Consider the following 16,551-nt stretch of genomic DNA (forward strand, 5'->3'; position numbering starts at 1 on the left):
GAGAGAGAGAGCAGGACACAGAATCCGAAGCAGACTCTGAGCCGTCGGCACAGAGCCCGACGCGGGGCTCGAACTCACAAACTGTGAGATCATGACCCCAGCAGAAGTCGGACGCTCAACCAACGGAGCCCCCCAGGCACCCCTCGAGTGCACTCTGGAGCTGTGGTCCCCAAGACCCAAACCAAAGGAGGACCCCACTGAAGGAGTCGCTTTCTTAAGTCAGCTGGCTTGTGTAGTAGCGTGTCAGCTCCCCCAGAAGCATCTATCCCAGGTGCCACCCTCACGTTGCTCAGCTAAACGATAAGCAGGGGCTGCCTTAGCGTCAAGAACGACCTCGGCAGAGAGCCTAGGAATTACTGGTAGGCGGCTCTTGCTTTAGTGACGGATTCTGCAACATCTTCAGGAGTGCAGGAGAGGTTCCTAATTGTAGCCTCATTTGCTCTTACTCCTGTCTAGGGGGGGTTTCTGTCAAGGGAAGCAAACTTTGAATATGAATCCTTCATGCTAATTCCTATTTAAGTCTAAGGCTTGGGACTCCCAAGAGCACCACCACGGAGGCCAGTAAAACTTGAGGGGCTGTAGACCCCACAGGTGGTTTTATTTGGTTACCCTTCCCTTGTGTCCCTGTCTTTGGATAGAGCCTGGATGCAAAGTCCTCTGGGTCAGAGGTTCTTAACCAGGGACTGTGACGTGACAGAGAGGGGGCTGGGTTTGGCCCGGAGAAACCGAAGCAGTGGGAGTGAGGCAGAAGTCTGTGACGGGCAGAACTATGGGATCACAAGCACCATGGGAAATCCAGTCTTTTGGAGGTTAGATCACCTTTCTCTCTGCAGTGGCCTGAGCTATGTGAACAAGCGCATTACCTTTTCAGGGCGGGGCAAGGAAAATGGTGGACAAAATCTTGAAGACCCTTCAGGGAGTAAGACTTAGGTAAAAGATGATCAGAAAGTGAACGAGGAAAGAAACTTTCTTACCCCCCATCTTGGGAAGAAGCGGTCGACCTCTCTTGCTGGTCCATTTGAGTTTGAGGTCTCCGGCTTTTGTACCGGACCCAAAGTCAGATGGAGCCTTCCTCAGTTGGGACATAGGCACCCCAGGTTCAGCACCTTCTAATTTGGCAGGAATGTCAGCGGTCCAGAGTTCTTGGTAGGGTTCTTTCCATGCGTTTCAGTTTTGCAGAATCATCAGAGTAAAACAATCAAGGGTCTGTAAATGACAAAATGCTAAAGTTCCGATTGTAGTTCACGATAACGGAATTGATGAGGAAATCTGGTTACTTCTGTGATACACACAATTTAAAGATAATAACTAGATGTCTGAATAATATTATACCAGGCCATGTCAGATTTCTAGACACTTCATACAATTTTAGACTGTTTATACTAATAATATGATCCATACAAATAATCTAATAAGGTTTTTATCACGTATTTGACAATGCTTCCCATGTAGTTTAACACAGCAAATAAACCTAATTAGTATAGCATCTTTTTTTAAGGTGAGAGACAAATCCTTTGGGATTTCCCAGGGACACTCTAGGAAAATCTCAAATTTCTAGGGAAATCTCAAAGTTACCTTAAGGTCAGGAAGACACCCTTGAGAATGTGGTTATGAGAAACTGTCTAAAATATCAACAGGTTTGAACACAGGACTAAATAGGATCACAGATCATTATGAAAGAATACTTCATTAACATCCTGTCACTTTGGTTAGGTAGATAAAGGCAAATAGACAAAGTGACAGAGTGGTGAACAAAACTTAGCTCTTTTACTAGTGGGAAGACTGGGTTTTCTTATGTAATGGACGACTTCATAAAGACCACATGAAGCACGATAAATTATTTTGCTACAACACAAAATCTTGGCTGTCCAGGCCGATTACTTGAAAGGTAAATCTTTTACAGTTGCTTATCAAAATCAGACCAAATGTCCAAGAAGACTTAGTCCTTTCAAGAGAAAACCAAATTCTGTTTTTGCACCCATGTGCTTTGGATGATAAAACGCATTGGGGCACGGGGGTGGCTGGGTCAGGTGAGTGTCTGACTTCAGCTCAGGTCATGATCTCTCGGTTCAGGAGTTCAAACCCCGCATCACGCTGTGTGCTGACAGCTTGGAGCCTGCTGCGGATTCTGTGTGTGTGTGTGTGTCTCGCTCTCTGCCCCTCCCCCACTTGCACTCTGTCTCTCTCCCTCTCAAAAATTAACATTTAAAAAAAACCCCTCGGGGCGCCTGGGTGGCACAGTCGGTTAAGCGTCCGACTTCAGCCAGGTCACGATCTCGCGGTCCGTGAGTTCGAGCCCCGCGTCAGGCTCTGGGCTGATGGCTCGGAGCCTGTTTCCGATTCTGTGTCTCCCTCTCTCTCTGCCCCTCCCCCGTTCATGCTCTGTCTCTCTCTGTCCCAAAAATAAATAAATTAAAAAAAAAAACCCTCATTAAAAAACTTAAATCCATTCCCATCTTAGCCAACTTGACCACATATCAAATTCCCTTCGCAAGATTCCTTTTCCACAAACCACCTACCAATTTTTTAGATCCGTTCAGATTTTGTTCCATGGAACAAAAAATTGGTAGGTGGTTTGTAGAAAAAAGAATCTTGGGAAGTAATTTGAGAATGTGGTCAAGTTGGCTAAGAGCAACCAGTCATTTTGCTTCACTTGCCTACTTTTCATCCACACTTGTTTCTTTTTATTATTTATAAGTAATTTTAATTACATGTATTGATGAGAATTCTTAACCCTTAGAATTCTTCATTTCTAGTAAAAACTATTAGCAATCGTGAATGGTCTCTTACACTAACGTTCTGTAGATTTGCAAACTTACAAATACACTTCATGATTTCTAGAAGTAAATTCTTCTTCATAGTAAACTTTTCCATATGGCCTGAAACAGGTGTACTAATAGGCCCAAATATCTTTATGGCCTCTGTAAAAGGAAGTGAAAAGTGGATAAATCTGTGTCCAGTAATGAACACTTTAGTATTTTATTTGGAAATGAGTCAGTGAAAGTCCATCCTTAAGTTAGCTCACTATAAATTTTCAGGCTTCAAGTGACTAAAAAGATTTTGCAAACTTAAGAGAGAAAGAGAGCACAGGGGAGAGGGGCAGAGGGAGAAAGCGAGAATCTCCAGCAGGATCTGTGCCTGGAAGGGAGCCCTGACACAGGACTCCATCTCACAACAGTGAGATCACGACCTGAGCCAAAATCATGTGTCACACGCTCATCCGAGCCACCTGGTGACCCCTGGAGACTATTTTTTTTTTTTTTTTAATTTTTTTTTTCAACGTTTTTTATTTATTTTTGGGACAGAGAGAGACAGAGCATGAGTGGGGGAGGGGCAGAGAGAGAGGGAGACACAGAATCGGAAACAGGCTCCAGGCTCCGAGCCATCAGCCCAGAGCCTGACGCGGGGCTCGAACTCACGGACCGCGAGATCGTGACCTGGCTGAAGTCAGACGCTTAACCGACTGCGCCACCCAGGCGCCCCTGGAGACTATTTCTTAAGCAGACTGACCCATAAGCATAGCTATTGTTGAAAAGTTCATTTATGAACCTTTATCATCCTTCTGTTTAATTTTCTTGTTCTTAATTTTTAGATTACTCCTAACGTCTCATGAGCATTAGACAGCTGTCATCTTAAATGATCTTTTTGTGGCCAATTCCGTAATAGACAACATGAGCTTATTTGACTTTTAGTTAACCTAGGAAGTAAAGGAGTATTTTATTTCCCACTGGTAATTCTAAAGACATGCCTATTGTAATGAAACTAAGCATCTGAAATTAGCTTTCATTTCCCGAAGATTACCCTAGACCACGTGAACTTGAGAAACATTTGGGCTAGCATTTATTCTTCTTAGAGTGTACCTCATCTGTATAGCCCTTGTTTGTCTTTGAGCCAAATAAATAGAGCTCTTGACCAATTCATTTTGTCAGTACCATCCAGAGGCAGAGAAGATCCCACGTGTATCACAGGCACACATACACTTACAAGATCATGGACACAGATACAAAGATCTTAGAACTTGTGTGTGAAATTTTTAGCCACGAGACAGGTGAAATACTGTAAAACTCACCCATTTATAAGAGGATCACACTCACATCATGCTTCTGGTAAAAGGGTGAGTCAAGGGGACTTCAACTTTTCACTGATACTTGTGAAGACGACATTTTCCACCTTGGAGAACACCACTCTCCCACAGTTTTTCCCTTCTGATGAGAACAACTTTGATTCCTAGAGAAAACCAAACATAACACTTCCATCTCTACGGCACAGAGAAAGAACACAAGTTCGGTAAAGAAGGAATATTGTTACCCTAAGGCCAGAATTTTACAATACCCACAAGCCTTTTGAGATGGATAAGGGGAGGTTTGGGGATTGGTAAAAATGATAGGTGGGCTTTGAATTGCTTCCATTTGAATTGCTACATTTCTGTTCTTGCAAAGACTTGAGTTGCAAGACAACAGGTGTTTGTTTTTAACATTTATTTATTTTTGAGGGAGAGCACGAGTAGGGAGGGGCAGAGACAGAGAATCCCAGCCAGGCTCCATGCCGTCAGCACAGAGTCCAATGTGGGGCTTGAACTCACGAACTGTGAGATCGTGACCTGCGCCAAAATCAATAGTCAGACACTTAACAGTCTGAGCCACCCAGGCACCCCAAGACAACAGTTTTTAATTTCTCAGAATTGGGTTGCAGCCTGAGTGACATCACAGTCTCACCCACCCATCCTGTTATGTTATATTCAGCTTCTTTATCTCAGGGAGATCTTTCTCTAAGATGGAAATCATTAGGTTTCTACTAATTTAGAGCTGCTGATCTTTGTGATGTTCTTCTTTCCCTCTGGGTACGTAGTTCCATTTAGTCTAGGGGGGAAGATCTAAAAGAAAGTTTCTGTCAGGCTCTGAATGTCAGCTTCCAATGTAACCAACATCTGACCACAGAGCTATTTTACAAATCCTTTCCTATGACCTGTCCAGTTTCAGGTGGGACACTCAATATTCCTGGCAGTATGAACCCCAAAGGCATCCTCAAAGAGGGTGCAAAGCATACTCCCCTCCTGAGATGCACAGCCATTCCCAAAGACAGCCAAAAGGAATACAGGTGTCCCTGGGGAGTAATAGGTCTAGATAAGGCAAGGAAGGGAATATGAAATTTCACAGTCGTCTCTCAAATGGGCACAGCAGAGACTGAGGAAAGGTGCCTCGGGTGAGGATCCCCACCCTTTGCCGGCTTCTGCCACTTCACCAGGACCTCCCCTGCAGGGTCCTCCGAAGCAAGCGGAGCATACAGCCCTGGTGGCTACCAGAACAGGGCAAGGCTTTCCATAAATTTCAATTTTAGTTTCCCATTGGCTGTTTAATAGGTAGCAGGTTCCCAGAAAAGCCCTGAGTTCTGTCAGCTCTGAGAAGGACTCGTACAGAGGCCCACGTTTGAGGCCAGTAACTGGGCAGACTTTTGGCTATGGTCATGTAGTCCCTTCTGAGCAGAAAGGCAGTTCAGAGGTTTAGCGGACCACGAGTCCTCCAAGGCACAGGAGGGTGGGGGGAAGCATTAAGAGTCACATCAGTCTCTAGACTCAGAAGGACCAGTGACTGCACCTTGGTCCAGGAAAACTCCCAAGTGGCACAGAATTTTCCTAATGGGGTTTGAGTGATGCTGTTAGTCTTTTCTACTAGTCCCGGAGGTTGAGGACGATACGGCAAAGCCGCCTGCCTCTGAGGTGGAGAAAGGACTACGTGGCCAGGAAAAGGACTTCCAAGGTCACTGTGCAAAACAGGGGGAGGCGCCACATGTAGGGATGATGTCTGCATATAATTTTTTTGCTACAAAACTGGCAGTTTGTTGACAAAAAAAGCTTCTACCCAGTGAAAAACATCTCGACTGTGACCAATATGTATCTGTTCACTTGTTCTTAATGATTATGTTTATGTTAGTCATGAAAATTTCTCAAGACCTTAAACAGCTGGCCAACATCTCAAGTTATCTTTCTGGCTAACAAATTTTGTAACAGAGATGACACGAATTTAAATAACTAGTAAACACGGGTAGAATAAAAGTTGTTTCCTACATTATATTTAATGCTGATAACTCTGAAGACATTACTATTTTAATTAAACCTACAAACCTGAGCCTTTATTTACTGAGGATTTATCCTAGGTCACATGAACTTGGAAAATATGTGTGTTGTTTTTCTATTTGTGACAGTTTTAGAATACGTCATTTAATAAGTACTTCTCTTTAAGCAAATTAATTAAAACTCTTTTACAAATTAAGTTTAGCAATACCGCCCAGAGCCAGAAAAATGTCACGCATTTACAACATTGATCCCTAGACACAGATGGATAGAGATCCTAATCGCTTTTGTGTTAAATTTTAGCCACGAGACAAGTATGATCATGCAAAAGTCATTCGTTACTAACAGAACAGTTGGAATAATTTCAGGTTACCTGCTCAGACAGCCAAAGCATCTGTAGCAAAGACATTTCAGATGTTCATTGGCCTAAGTTCCAAATAGCTTTCCGCCCCCCCACCCCAACCCCTGTCTGATACAAATGATCTCCCTGAAGTTTGCATTTCAAAGAGAGGACCTATTGGCGAAGTTCCTGCAAGTAGAACATTCCCAAGAAGAGCTTTGTTTCTTAAATCCAGATCTCTTAAAATACCTGCAGGCCTTTTGAAATGAAGAGAGAAGGTGTGGAAATTGGTAAAAATGGTAAGTGGGATTTGCACTGCTACTACAGCTACCTTTGTTCTGATCAAGACTTGATTTGTTCTAAGACAGGGACCCCTGTTTTTAATTCCTCAGGAAAGTGGGTTGCAACACAGGCCAACCCACCCATCCAGCTACATTATCTTTGGTTTGCTTCTTTATATCAAGGAGATCTTCAACTAGCATGGAAATTAAATGATTCATAATGTTCTACATTTACACCTTTGTCTCTGGCTTGTTCTAGTAATGCTTCAGAATGTTTTTCTTTACCTCTGGGTACATAGTTTAATTTTGGCCTAGAGGGGAAAGTTCCCAAAGAAATTGCCATTAGGCTCTGATGGTGACTATGCGCTTTCAATTTGGCCAACTTCTGACCATAGAGCTACTTAAAATCGTATCTTGTCAGGTTTGAGCTCAAACCATAAATATTCCTGGTAGTATGGAACAACACCGTGGACACACAAGGTGTCCTCAGAGAGGGCACAAAGAACACTACTCTCGAGATCTGGAGCCACTCCCAAAGATGACCAGAACAAAGTCCATTCCCAAGCACTGGCAGTAGGCATTGGAACCCCAACCGGAAATGGAGTTCAACCGGCATTTCTGCCTGACCACACACTGGGGTTCCCAACGCGATGGTTGCCAAGCCAAGCCCCCAGGACACAGGAAGGCAACAGCTGCCCCTGGGAGGGAAAGGGTCAGTAAGCTGTGGGTCTGGAATTGGGAAGGAAGGGACGTGAAATCTTACCTTCCTCTCTTGAGTGGGCCACAGTAACTTGGGAGAGCAAACTCAGGTAAGGATTCTCACCCTTCTTTTTCCAGGATTCCCATCTGTGAGCTCTGGAGCAAGTGGGGTTCAAAGTACAGAGTGTAACTTGTGCATCTGCCAGAACTTGACAAGGGGTCCCTTTAATTTTAGTTTCCCCTTAGCTGTTCCAGGAATGACTGGTAGTGGTTACAAGAGAATCCCTCAGAATCCCGTCAATCCTGTAAGGGGCCTGTGTGGGGGCCCTCCTTTGACACACTGGTGTGAGTGTGGTCATGTAGTCTCTTCCGGGTGGAAAGACCATTCAGACAGAGGATTAATACTCTTGAGTATTCGGTGTAGAGGTGTAGAGGTGTAGAGGTGGATAAAGGGGAGTTCCAGGAGTCCCAGCAGTCATATGGTCTCATTTTAGGTACCTCTTGGGTCTTTAACTTTTCATTACCCTTTTGCAATCAATCTTTCAATGAAGCAGTTTGGGAATCTTGAAGCCTTCTGGAGGCTTCTGCATGCTGACTGAAATAGGTGACCCGTTCTGTCTGTTTCATTTGGGAACCCTTGCATTCAAGTGCACTTCTTAAATGAGGGAACTTGTCTAACTGGAACATTCCTTGTAATGACCACTGCAATTCCAAGTTGTCTTCAATACTGCCGGTCCGTGTGCATGAGAGACCGTAACTTTTTTTTTTTTTTTTTTAGCATAAAACCACTGGGGTTTTGGGGTGAGGGTCACCCTTAGAGCATTGAGATGCCTGGGATCCCATCTTTAGAGTCTTCCCAAGAGCGCCGAATACTTAGGGTGCGGACTTTGGTTTTGTTTGACAGTGTGCCTTTCGTGGGAAACGTCCTCTTCACGGAGGACAGCCTTTGCCCTACTTGTCTGACCTATGACCTGGTGTCCCTTGTTGCACGGAATCGTCTCGTGGGTGGCAAGCGAGCTGCTGTGAAACTTGCTCGTCTGTCCGCGCCTTATCCTTACACAGTGGTCTTGTACTTTGGAGAAGGCGGTCTCTCCTGGCAGCATCCGTGGTCCAACAGTAAGTTCACTGGCTTGAGGACAGGAGCCATTCCGGGCAGATGTTTACTATGCCGGAGAGAAGTCTCAGTCTCCCGTAAATCAGGCCCTTCCAGGAAATCGGTCCAGTGTTCAGTTCCCTTCTCCTGAGGACACAGGCATGAGCTTCTCCGTGTCATTTCCTCCGGTTTCATTTTAGGCAGTCCTTTCACACAACAGCCCTGGTGATTCTGGCTTGCTTTATGAACATCCTGCCATCTTTGTAGTCACGTACAGCTTCTGGGACCCACTTCTTAGACATAAAAGCAGTTGTGCCAGAAGGGGGCACACTCAATTCTTTGGAACCGGATGATCTCATTTCGTCGCCTGAGCCTTAGGTGTGTCAGAGACAAGTTGATAGTTAAGAGGGACGTACCGCTGGGCTGGGAATCTTGCGGTGTTCCACCGTGTACCTCACTGGGTGGAAATTTTCTTGAGGTTGGCGGGTGACCTAGTGTCCATCTAGCGCATTCCGTAACCAGCTTATAACGGTCGAGTTGGGTGGCCACGCGCTCTAACAGCTTTTAGGTGCCCACCGACTTTCCAGCTCTGGTTTCTGAGCTGCCCATTAACAACAGATTTATTATTCCTTTACCTCATGTGCATGCTCACAGACCCGCAGTGAGCAAGGAGAGGATACTGCGGACTGGCCATGACAAGGCTTTACATGCGCACCACCCGTGGTTCCCAGCGCACAACTGTGGACTGAACGAGCGCACGTCAACGGTGGGCGCCGCGGGCTAGCCGAGGGCTGGGGACTCAGGTTCCAGGTGGAACCACCTGCCAGCTCAGGCTGAGCGGCTAGGCCCTGGACTGGGGTTGCAGAGTAAGCAAGGGCTGAGGACTCGCCCGGTGCCTCCTGGGAGTCCAAACCGAATGTTACCACCGGACTGGGCAGCCGATTCGATGGGGAGCTTAAGGCCAAGAGGGCACAGCTCGAAACCGAGAGGTACTTACCCAGGGCCCTCAGAGATGGTGACAAAGAGAACTCAAGGGGTTTGCAGGTACCACGGTCTCTGTTCCTTGTCCCTGAAGCTGGCTGAAGTCCTCTTTGGATCCCACGGCCGCCACCAAACTGTCAAACAAAATTCAACTGAGTAAATTTTACATTTTAAATTTTAAAGCTCGTTGACTTTATTCAGTCAAGTTGCAACCACACTCCTTGAGGAACTAAAGACAAGCGTCCCCCGTCTTACAAACCCAGGCTCTACAGGAACAGTAACACAGCTCTGGAAACAGTTCACTGCCCACCCCATCGTTTCTTACCAATCCCCAAACCCCCCTATTCATCTCCAAAAGCTTTGCAGATACTTCAAAAGATCAGGATTTAAGAAACAAAATCCTTCTTGGAGAAACTTGCCTTCTTCCCCTGTGTCTTTGAGATGGAAATGCTCTGTCTGGTCTCCTCCTGGAACTATCCCGAAGCCCAGTTCTTTGACTTGCAAACTTCAGGGAGGTCATTCTTGCCAGGAGCAAAAAGCTAGGGGGGAGGCTCCTTAGGATTAAGGCAAATGTCTTCTCTCTGGCTGGCTGAGCAGGTAACCTGAATTTATTCCAACTTCCAGAAACACAGCTTGGATCCAGCTGTTCTTTTAGAAACGGATGCGTTTTACATACAGGCTCATGCTGGTCTCGTGCTTCTGGGCAACAGGGAGCTGGACCTTTCTGGTTCTCTAGCTCCCCTTCTGCTTCCTGCTCCCACCAAGAACTGCCTTCTCAGGAGGAAACCCATCCTCCGGGTGTGAGGGCCACGTGGCCTGGCTTGGGCCTCTGCCCTGCTTTGAACCATGACATTGGTGGGTAGATTCGACTTGGCCCGCTTGCCCACCCTGGGGAGAGTGGAGGGCACCACCAGGACGAGTGTTAGGGAGGGACCGTCCCCCCAAAAACACTATATGCCCCCTGTGGGCCACTGTATGCCACCTTTTCCCGGAAACACTTTCTCAGTCCCTCAGGCACCATGGCAAGAGTCAGTGTTGTCAGCTTGGGGAGGGAGTTTGCAGGATGGCTGCGATCCAGTTAGCCCTTTACCACTTAAATATCGGAACAGATCTCCGTGGCCAGCATCTTATGGGCCTGGATGGCACTTTTGCTTCTGAAAGCATTAACCCCACTGTATTTCAGGCTTTCCAGGCCCAGGACTCCCATTAAAGGCCACAGTGAGCCACAGATGCTTTGAGTTTTCCAACTTTCATGGTATGTTTGTTTTTTTTAAGTTGGTTTCTTTTGAGAGAGAGCAGAGGAGAGGCAGAGAGAGGGAGGGAGAGAATCCCAAGCAGGCTCCCCACAGCCCTCCTCAAGACCCTATCTCTCAAACCATGAGATCACGACCTGAGCCAAAATCAAGTGTCGAATGCTTAACCCACTGAGCCACCCAGGTGCCCCTTTCAGTGTTTCAAAAGCCCGATGACAAACATTTACAAAATGCGCAATGCCTTCAGCTCTTTGTTCCTAGAGAGGTCAGCGAATTGAACAGAAAAATGGGTTCAACTGTTGATTCTTACAAACTGGCTCATGGGGCTGCTCTTTAAACTCACTGTTCCCTGTACCATGTTGGATTAGGGTCTCTTCACACATCCCCACCCATAAAGCAGCAGCAGCAGCAGCAGGGGAGGAAATCAGCTTCCGCCACATATGCAGAATCCTCATGGTGTTTCCAAAGAGAGATTTCTACCCCAAGATGGGGTGTCAGCCTCGAAAATCCAGCAGTAAAAACACAGAGCTACTAACCGGGCATCACAGACCAACATCATTCACAGGAATGTGGCTTCAGCAGCTGGAGGGTCAAGGCCCACAGTTCCATCCCTGTAGGAGTCCGTACAAACATCTCAGAAGGTACTACGAGTTACGCTAAGAAAAAGGAAAGAGCACACAGGCGACACCAGGCCGCTTGGTGTCATTTCTGAACAGAGTACAGAGTTGAGCTGTGCCAGCCAGCACTGGGCGGGTGGGTGGGGGTTGAGTAGAGGCCTTCACCTTCTCAGGCTGCAAGGGCTGTTCCCAGTCGCTGAGCCAGCCTCTGGGCACCTGCCTAGCAATGCTACCCCTTGGCCATGTTCATGGACATGAAGTTTGACCTTTATCTTGCTCCGAAGGAGCCAGTTTGGGATGAGAGAGGGGCTATTTTTCCCAGAAATGATTATTGGCTTTAGTACATCTGTGTAACTATATGTAAAAATTACTTCTCAACGTACATGACAACTTTTTAAGAAGTGTTTTGTTTTCAGTTTAGTTGCCTATATGTTTTCCAAGCATTTTGATAATCAGAAAACAATGCATGTTACTTAAACAGCACCGACGGGGAACACCTGGGTGGCTCAGTCAGTCAGGCATCCAGTGCTTGGTTCCAGCTCAGATCATGATCTCCCCGTTGGTAGGACAGGATCGAGCCCAGCGTCGGGCCCTGCGCTGGCAGGACGGAGCCTGTTTGGGATTCCCTGTCTCTGCCCTTCCCCCGCTTGCACGGTCTCTCTCTGAAAATAAAAAGTAAAGAGCACTGATTCAAAGACTGTTTAAACCACTTTCAAAATACCACGTGTTTCACGATCGGGAAGCCTGACATTTTGAACGTGCTTCTCCGATAGAATAAAAACCCATGGTCACGCCTGAGGCCTCCTGGAACAGAACCGAAGCAGCTGTGCTGCGGGAGGAAGAATCCCGTGGAATCCAGCTCTGGGGAGCTTTGGAAGCTCCCACGGCGCAGGCTCGCCCCTAGACCCGCTAAACCGGCATCTTGAGGGCAGGACCCGAACAGGAGTACCCTTGAGAGTTCCCAGGTGATTCTGGCACGCAGCCCAGTTTCAGAACCACTGCTTCCATTTTGCTCCATCACGGGCGTTCAAGGCTTTGGTCTCCTCGGTGTGCATTTTTTCCCCCATTTGTGAGCACCTCGTCCATACTCGGCACCGAATTAGGCCCAGTTCCTCATGCACAGGGAGGACTACCCATCAGGATCAGCCCCCGCCGAACTGAGCACGAACTCCTGAACCCCTAAACCTCGCTCTCCCCTAACCACCCCCTCTCCTTGCCTTCCCTGCAGGAGCTACGCTGATAGCTGTTTCCTGGATTCCTCCCTCTACCCAGAACTAGCCGACGTCCAGTGGTACGGGCAGGAAAAAGCCAAGCCCGGGACCCTCGTGTGAGCCAGCCGGCCTCAATCTGACCGCCTCAACGCCATTCAGAGATCACCTCACTGCCTCTCATTTGCCTTACCCAGACGCACTGTCACCCTGCACCAGCTTCGGCCCTCAGCACTTTTTTTCTCCCGTCTCCGCATTCCCTTCACCCTCAAAAACCTGACTGAGGAGACATTCTGGAAGGTTCCGGTCCCACTGTGTGTCCTCTGGCTCTCTTGCCCACGGAGAGCCAGGCGCCAATCCTCAACGGCACCTTGGTGGCTTCCCCCTGCCTTGACAGCCCCCAGGCCGGGAGCCATCAGGGAAGGTAGCGGACATCAAACTCCTGTGGACAGGTGGCATTGGAAGAGAACAGGAAAGGGGACTCGAGTACAGGGTGATCCAGAAAGACGATGAAGCTACGGTCGGCCTGCACTCGGTGAAGAGGATGCCTCGCTCGCGCCGGGGAATATGGGACTCCGTTGACACTTGAAATAGTCCCGGGGTGGGAGGGGGGAGGGGGGAGTGGCTGTCGGGGGAGGGGGAGAATGAAAAAGGAAGCTTAACATGTCAGAGATGCATCCGATGATCACAATCAGTTCTATGCTGCCAAAGATTTAAAAAAAAAAAAAAATAAAAAATAAAAAAACAAAAAAGAGGGGCCAAGGGGAAGACATTCTTTCTGCAGTGAAACCTTTTAAATTCTCAACGGCTCCTACTCATCACAAGTGCAAGCCCACCACACGTAAATGGTTTCCCCCTCTCTATCCCTCTCTCCCACGTCCCACCCACTGTCTCAGGCCAGAGCCCGGAGAGCTAACCCAGCTGCTGCCCCAGATCCCTGGGAGTGTGGACGGGGAGGAGCAGGTCCGCCTGGTCTGGGCGGGGGCGGGGCTTCCCGTCCGAGCCCACCACACAAAGCTGCTTTTCTTTTGGGATCTGTAGGAAAGGGAAGGTGGTGATCGCCAAGCACTTCTCTCTCATTAAAACCACCAGTAAAAGCGTGTCCTGTTTTGCACAAGGTGTTTCGTTTTTCTTTTTTACGGGAAACCAAGGGAAAAGCACATGGCCATCCATTCGAGTGTTCTAACCCTTGTGGCTCATTTTCTATTTGTTAGCACTTGTGTGACAAAGAGCTCAGATCCGACTTCGACTTCTCTCAGCACCCGGCTACCAACGTGTCACTTATTCAAAGAACCCAACTATGCCCTTAGATTTTTATCCCGTGTCTCTCAGCTCAGGCGGAGCAGGGGTGGGGGGGGAGAAGGGGGAGAAAGTCCCTGCTCCCAGAGGGCCCGTACGCCTACAGCCTCGTCAGCTACCTTGATGTACCCACATTCGTCTGCAGACACCAAGAGAGGAAGAAAGAAGAGAGAAAAAAGGTGTGTGGGAGCTGCACGTTTACGTGTGTTTTGAGCTCTGCTTAATACACAACCGGAAAGCCATCTATCTTCAAAGGCCTCAAAAATACTTTTATAATAATGAGCGCACACTCTTCGTTGGGTTATTCCAAATGGCACAAACACGGTCTCCACAGAGGGGGTATGCTGTGCTTACTGGCACAGGTTGGGAGGGGGGGCAGGGGAGGGGACGCTTTTTCGCACTTGTAATGACTCCCTATTGCAAAGGCATTTTGACAGCCAGGGACAGGAGCCGGGATGGGGTAATTTTGTGGGCAAACAGAACCACAGTTAGCTTTAGCGTAAAAAGAAAAATCTTTGTTTTTTTTTTTTTTATGTATGTGTAATCCGAGAGTAACGAGACTCTACCAGACCAGGAGGGTAGGATGGACACTACAATGAATTCAGTGGCAGTGCTCTCCTCCTGCTGTAGCTTGGAAAGCACTGTGGGGTCCCACTGAGGCTGGGACCGCTCTGGGCAACTGAGGGCCCGGTGTCCCCTCTCCGTGCACACCAGCTCTGTGGTGATAACAGCTGGAGAAAGGGACATCCTCACAAAACCTCTGGAGAAACCCTGCAGGAGAAACAAAATTGGTTCCAATGCCATGAAGTGATCGTGGGGAGGGAGGGGATGGGGTTTTCGTTGCCCTTATTTTGATGATCAATCAGAGCTACAGCCCGCAGGTTTTCTTCCTTCCCCATTCAGAATATCTGCACCGGGCCATCTTTCTTTCTCTCCAGTGACACACAGATAATCAAACTGAACTGTGTACAGCAGGGCAAGTCAAGAGAGAAACCGAGGAGGTGACAAGGTTACGTGGCTGCGGGGTGACCACGTACCGTAGTTTCAAATCTGGTCTGACGTCCATCGGATCACGCTTTGAGCCCAGTTGGGTTTACGAGGAATGAGAGACGAAAATTCTTCCTCAACGCTTGGGTTCTGGATTCAGGAGGCAGCAAGGAATGGGGTGGGAGGGAAATCCAGTTCAGACAAACACCATTATAGTCTGGTAGTAAAGACGGAGATTAAGTCAAACAGGTTTTACTGTTGAGCTGCGTTCAGTTACTACAAAATGTACATACTGTTAGTCCTTTGAGACCGACATGATTCATGACCAGTGTGGTGGGAAACAATAGCTATTTTGTACAAGCACTTGCCAGCTCTTCCCAGATCCCGATTTCTTTAAAACAAAGTAAGATGGAGTATAAAGCCCCTGGTCTGACATAAGCCCCTACTGGATTCTTGGGATACGTGTAAGAAATTGCCTGTTTAGCCTGAAGACTGTTGGGAACACCTACATCAGACTTTGTTGTGAGACAGGTGGATTTTTTTTGTTTTGTTTTATTATATGCAGGTGAGTGTTGAAACTGTTAAAATCCCGATTTGTTTTCATTCAGTGTTAGTTCTAAATATAGCAAACCCCCCTCCAGGTGCTATCAGATGACCAGTTACTGCTTAGTTAACTAGGTGTAAAGTTTTACATATACATTAATGTCAATAGTTTATTACACGTTGTGTAAAATGGACTCTAGTTTAATAATGGGGAGAAAGGATTAGGTTGTTCCTGAAACTGACTGTAGAGCATGTAAAATGATTTTACTGGATTCTGTTCAACTGTAATCAATGAAAAGGATGTATGTTGTAGACAAAGTTGCAGAATTAAAAAGAAATCTGCTTTTAATTTATTCTTTTTGTATTAAGAATTTGTATAGTACCTTTACATTTTGCAAAACAGTGTTGTCAACACTTATTAAAGCATTTTCAAAATGAAAAGATCTTGGCTGCCTCTCGGAGATTTTGTTTCTAACTGGTCCGTGCTTCAACAGGCTCCGGGAATCTGTAATTCAGGTGCCTTTGTCCTCCTCGGATTTTTTTTTTTCTTTTAAGTCAATCTAAAGCTGATAGATACCCTCACGGTCTTGCTAGATACAGAAGAGCTCAGTTTGTGTCGTAGAGGCTAAGTCTCCCTTTCTCTAATTGCCTTGTTAATTATACAAAGACGACATATTCTCAGTGACGTGCTCCTACCACCAAAAAGGATTAGACATTAGAGGTCAGTCTCTGGCAGGATGCTTGCTACGTTAGCATGTGTCTCACTGTTCCTTACAAGTAGTTACCCATACACAGCATGTGCCGGGCCTGGGTCCTGTCCCCACAGAATGGCGGAACCAACGCTGAGGCAATCTGGGCTTTGGGCCATCCTTAGTCTCTCTGTGGTCCCTGGGTCTGTGGAGGAGGCACAGGACCCATCGGGGAGGCAGGCAGGATGCTCAGGCTCTTCACCAGCACTGCTGTTGGCCCTGCACTCACACCACAGCTCTCGCTCTGTCACCACCATCTACATCACGTCACCGATGCAGCAGCCAGTTGGGCCCGCAGGCGCAAAGAGCCAGCCCCCTGCTGAAGGACAAAATGGCAACTGGCCGACTTTCGTAGAGACCGCACTGCCCTTGCATCCCTGGTCCCCTGACCCGATGTGCGTCTCTTCACCAGCAGGAGACGCTAAGCCCGG

General features: G+C 47.3%; 2 protein-coding genes and 1 long non-coding RNA gene across 13 annotated transcripts in view; 1 reads left to right on the forward strand and 2 right to left on the reverse strand.

Moving 5' to 3' along the window:
- The window catches only part of FRMD4A (FERM domain containing 4A), a 614,411-nt gene extending 601,263 nt beyond the window's left edge, over nucleotides 1-13,148 (forward strand). For all 9 annotated transcript variants that reach the window (XM_058682170.1, XM_058682174.1, XM_058682172.1 and 6 more), the window contains one exon: nucleotides 12,563-13,148. In XM_058682170.1, the coding sequence (XP_058538153.1) occupies nucleotides 12,563-12,665 (103 nt within the window). In that variant the 3' untranslated portion in view covers nucleotides 12,666-13,148. The remainder of the gene's footprint in view (nucleotides 1-12,562) is intronic.
- On the reverse strand, nucleotides 974-7,817 carry LOC131483774 (uncharacterized). The gene is made up of 3 exons (XR_009247914.1): nucleotides 7,455-7,817; nucleotides 4,070-4,227; nucleotides 974-1,206 (listed from the first exon to the last, which is right to left on the reverse strand). It is a non-coding gene; the product is annotated as an uncharacterized LOC131483774 (long non-coding RNA).
- PRPF18 (pre-mRNA processing factor 18) overlaps nucleotides 9,643-16,551 on the reverse strand; it is a 67,610-nt gene continuing 60,701 nt past the window's right edge. Inside the window, exon 9 of one of the 3 annotated variants that reach the window (XM_058682190.1) lies at nucleotides 9,643-11,996. In XM_058682190.1, coding sequence (XP_058538173.1) covers nucleotides 11,880-11,996 — 117 coding nt within the window. In that variant the 3' untranslated portion in view covers nucleotides 9,643-11,879. The remainder of the gene's footprint in view (nucleotides 11,997-16,551) is intronic. The other 2 variants (XM_058682186.1, XM_058682187.1) reach the window with 2 other exon arrangements.

The sequence above is a fragment of the Neofelis nebulosa genome, chromosome 8, assembly GCF_028018385.1.
Source record: "Neofelis nebulosa isolate mNeoNeb1 chromosome 8, mNeoNeb1.pri, whole genome shotgun sequence".
Taxonomy (NCBI): domain Eukaryota; kingdom Metazoa; phylum Chordata; class Mammalia; order Carnivora; family Felidae; genus Neofelis; species Neofelis nebulosa.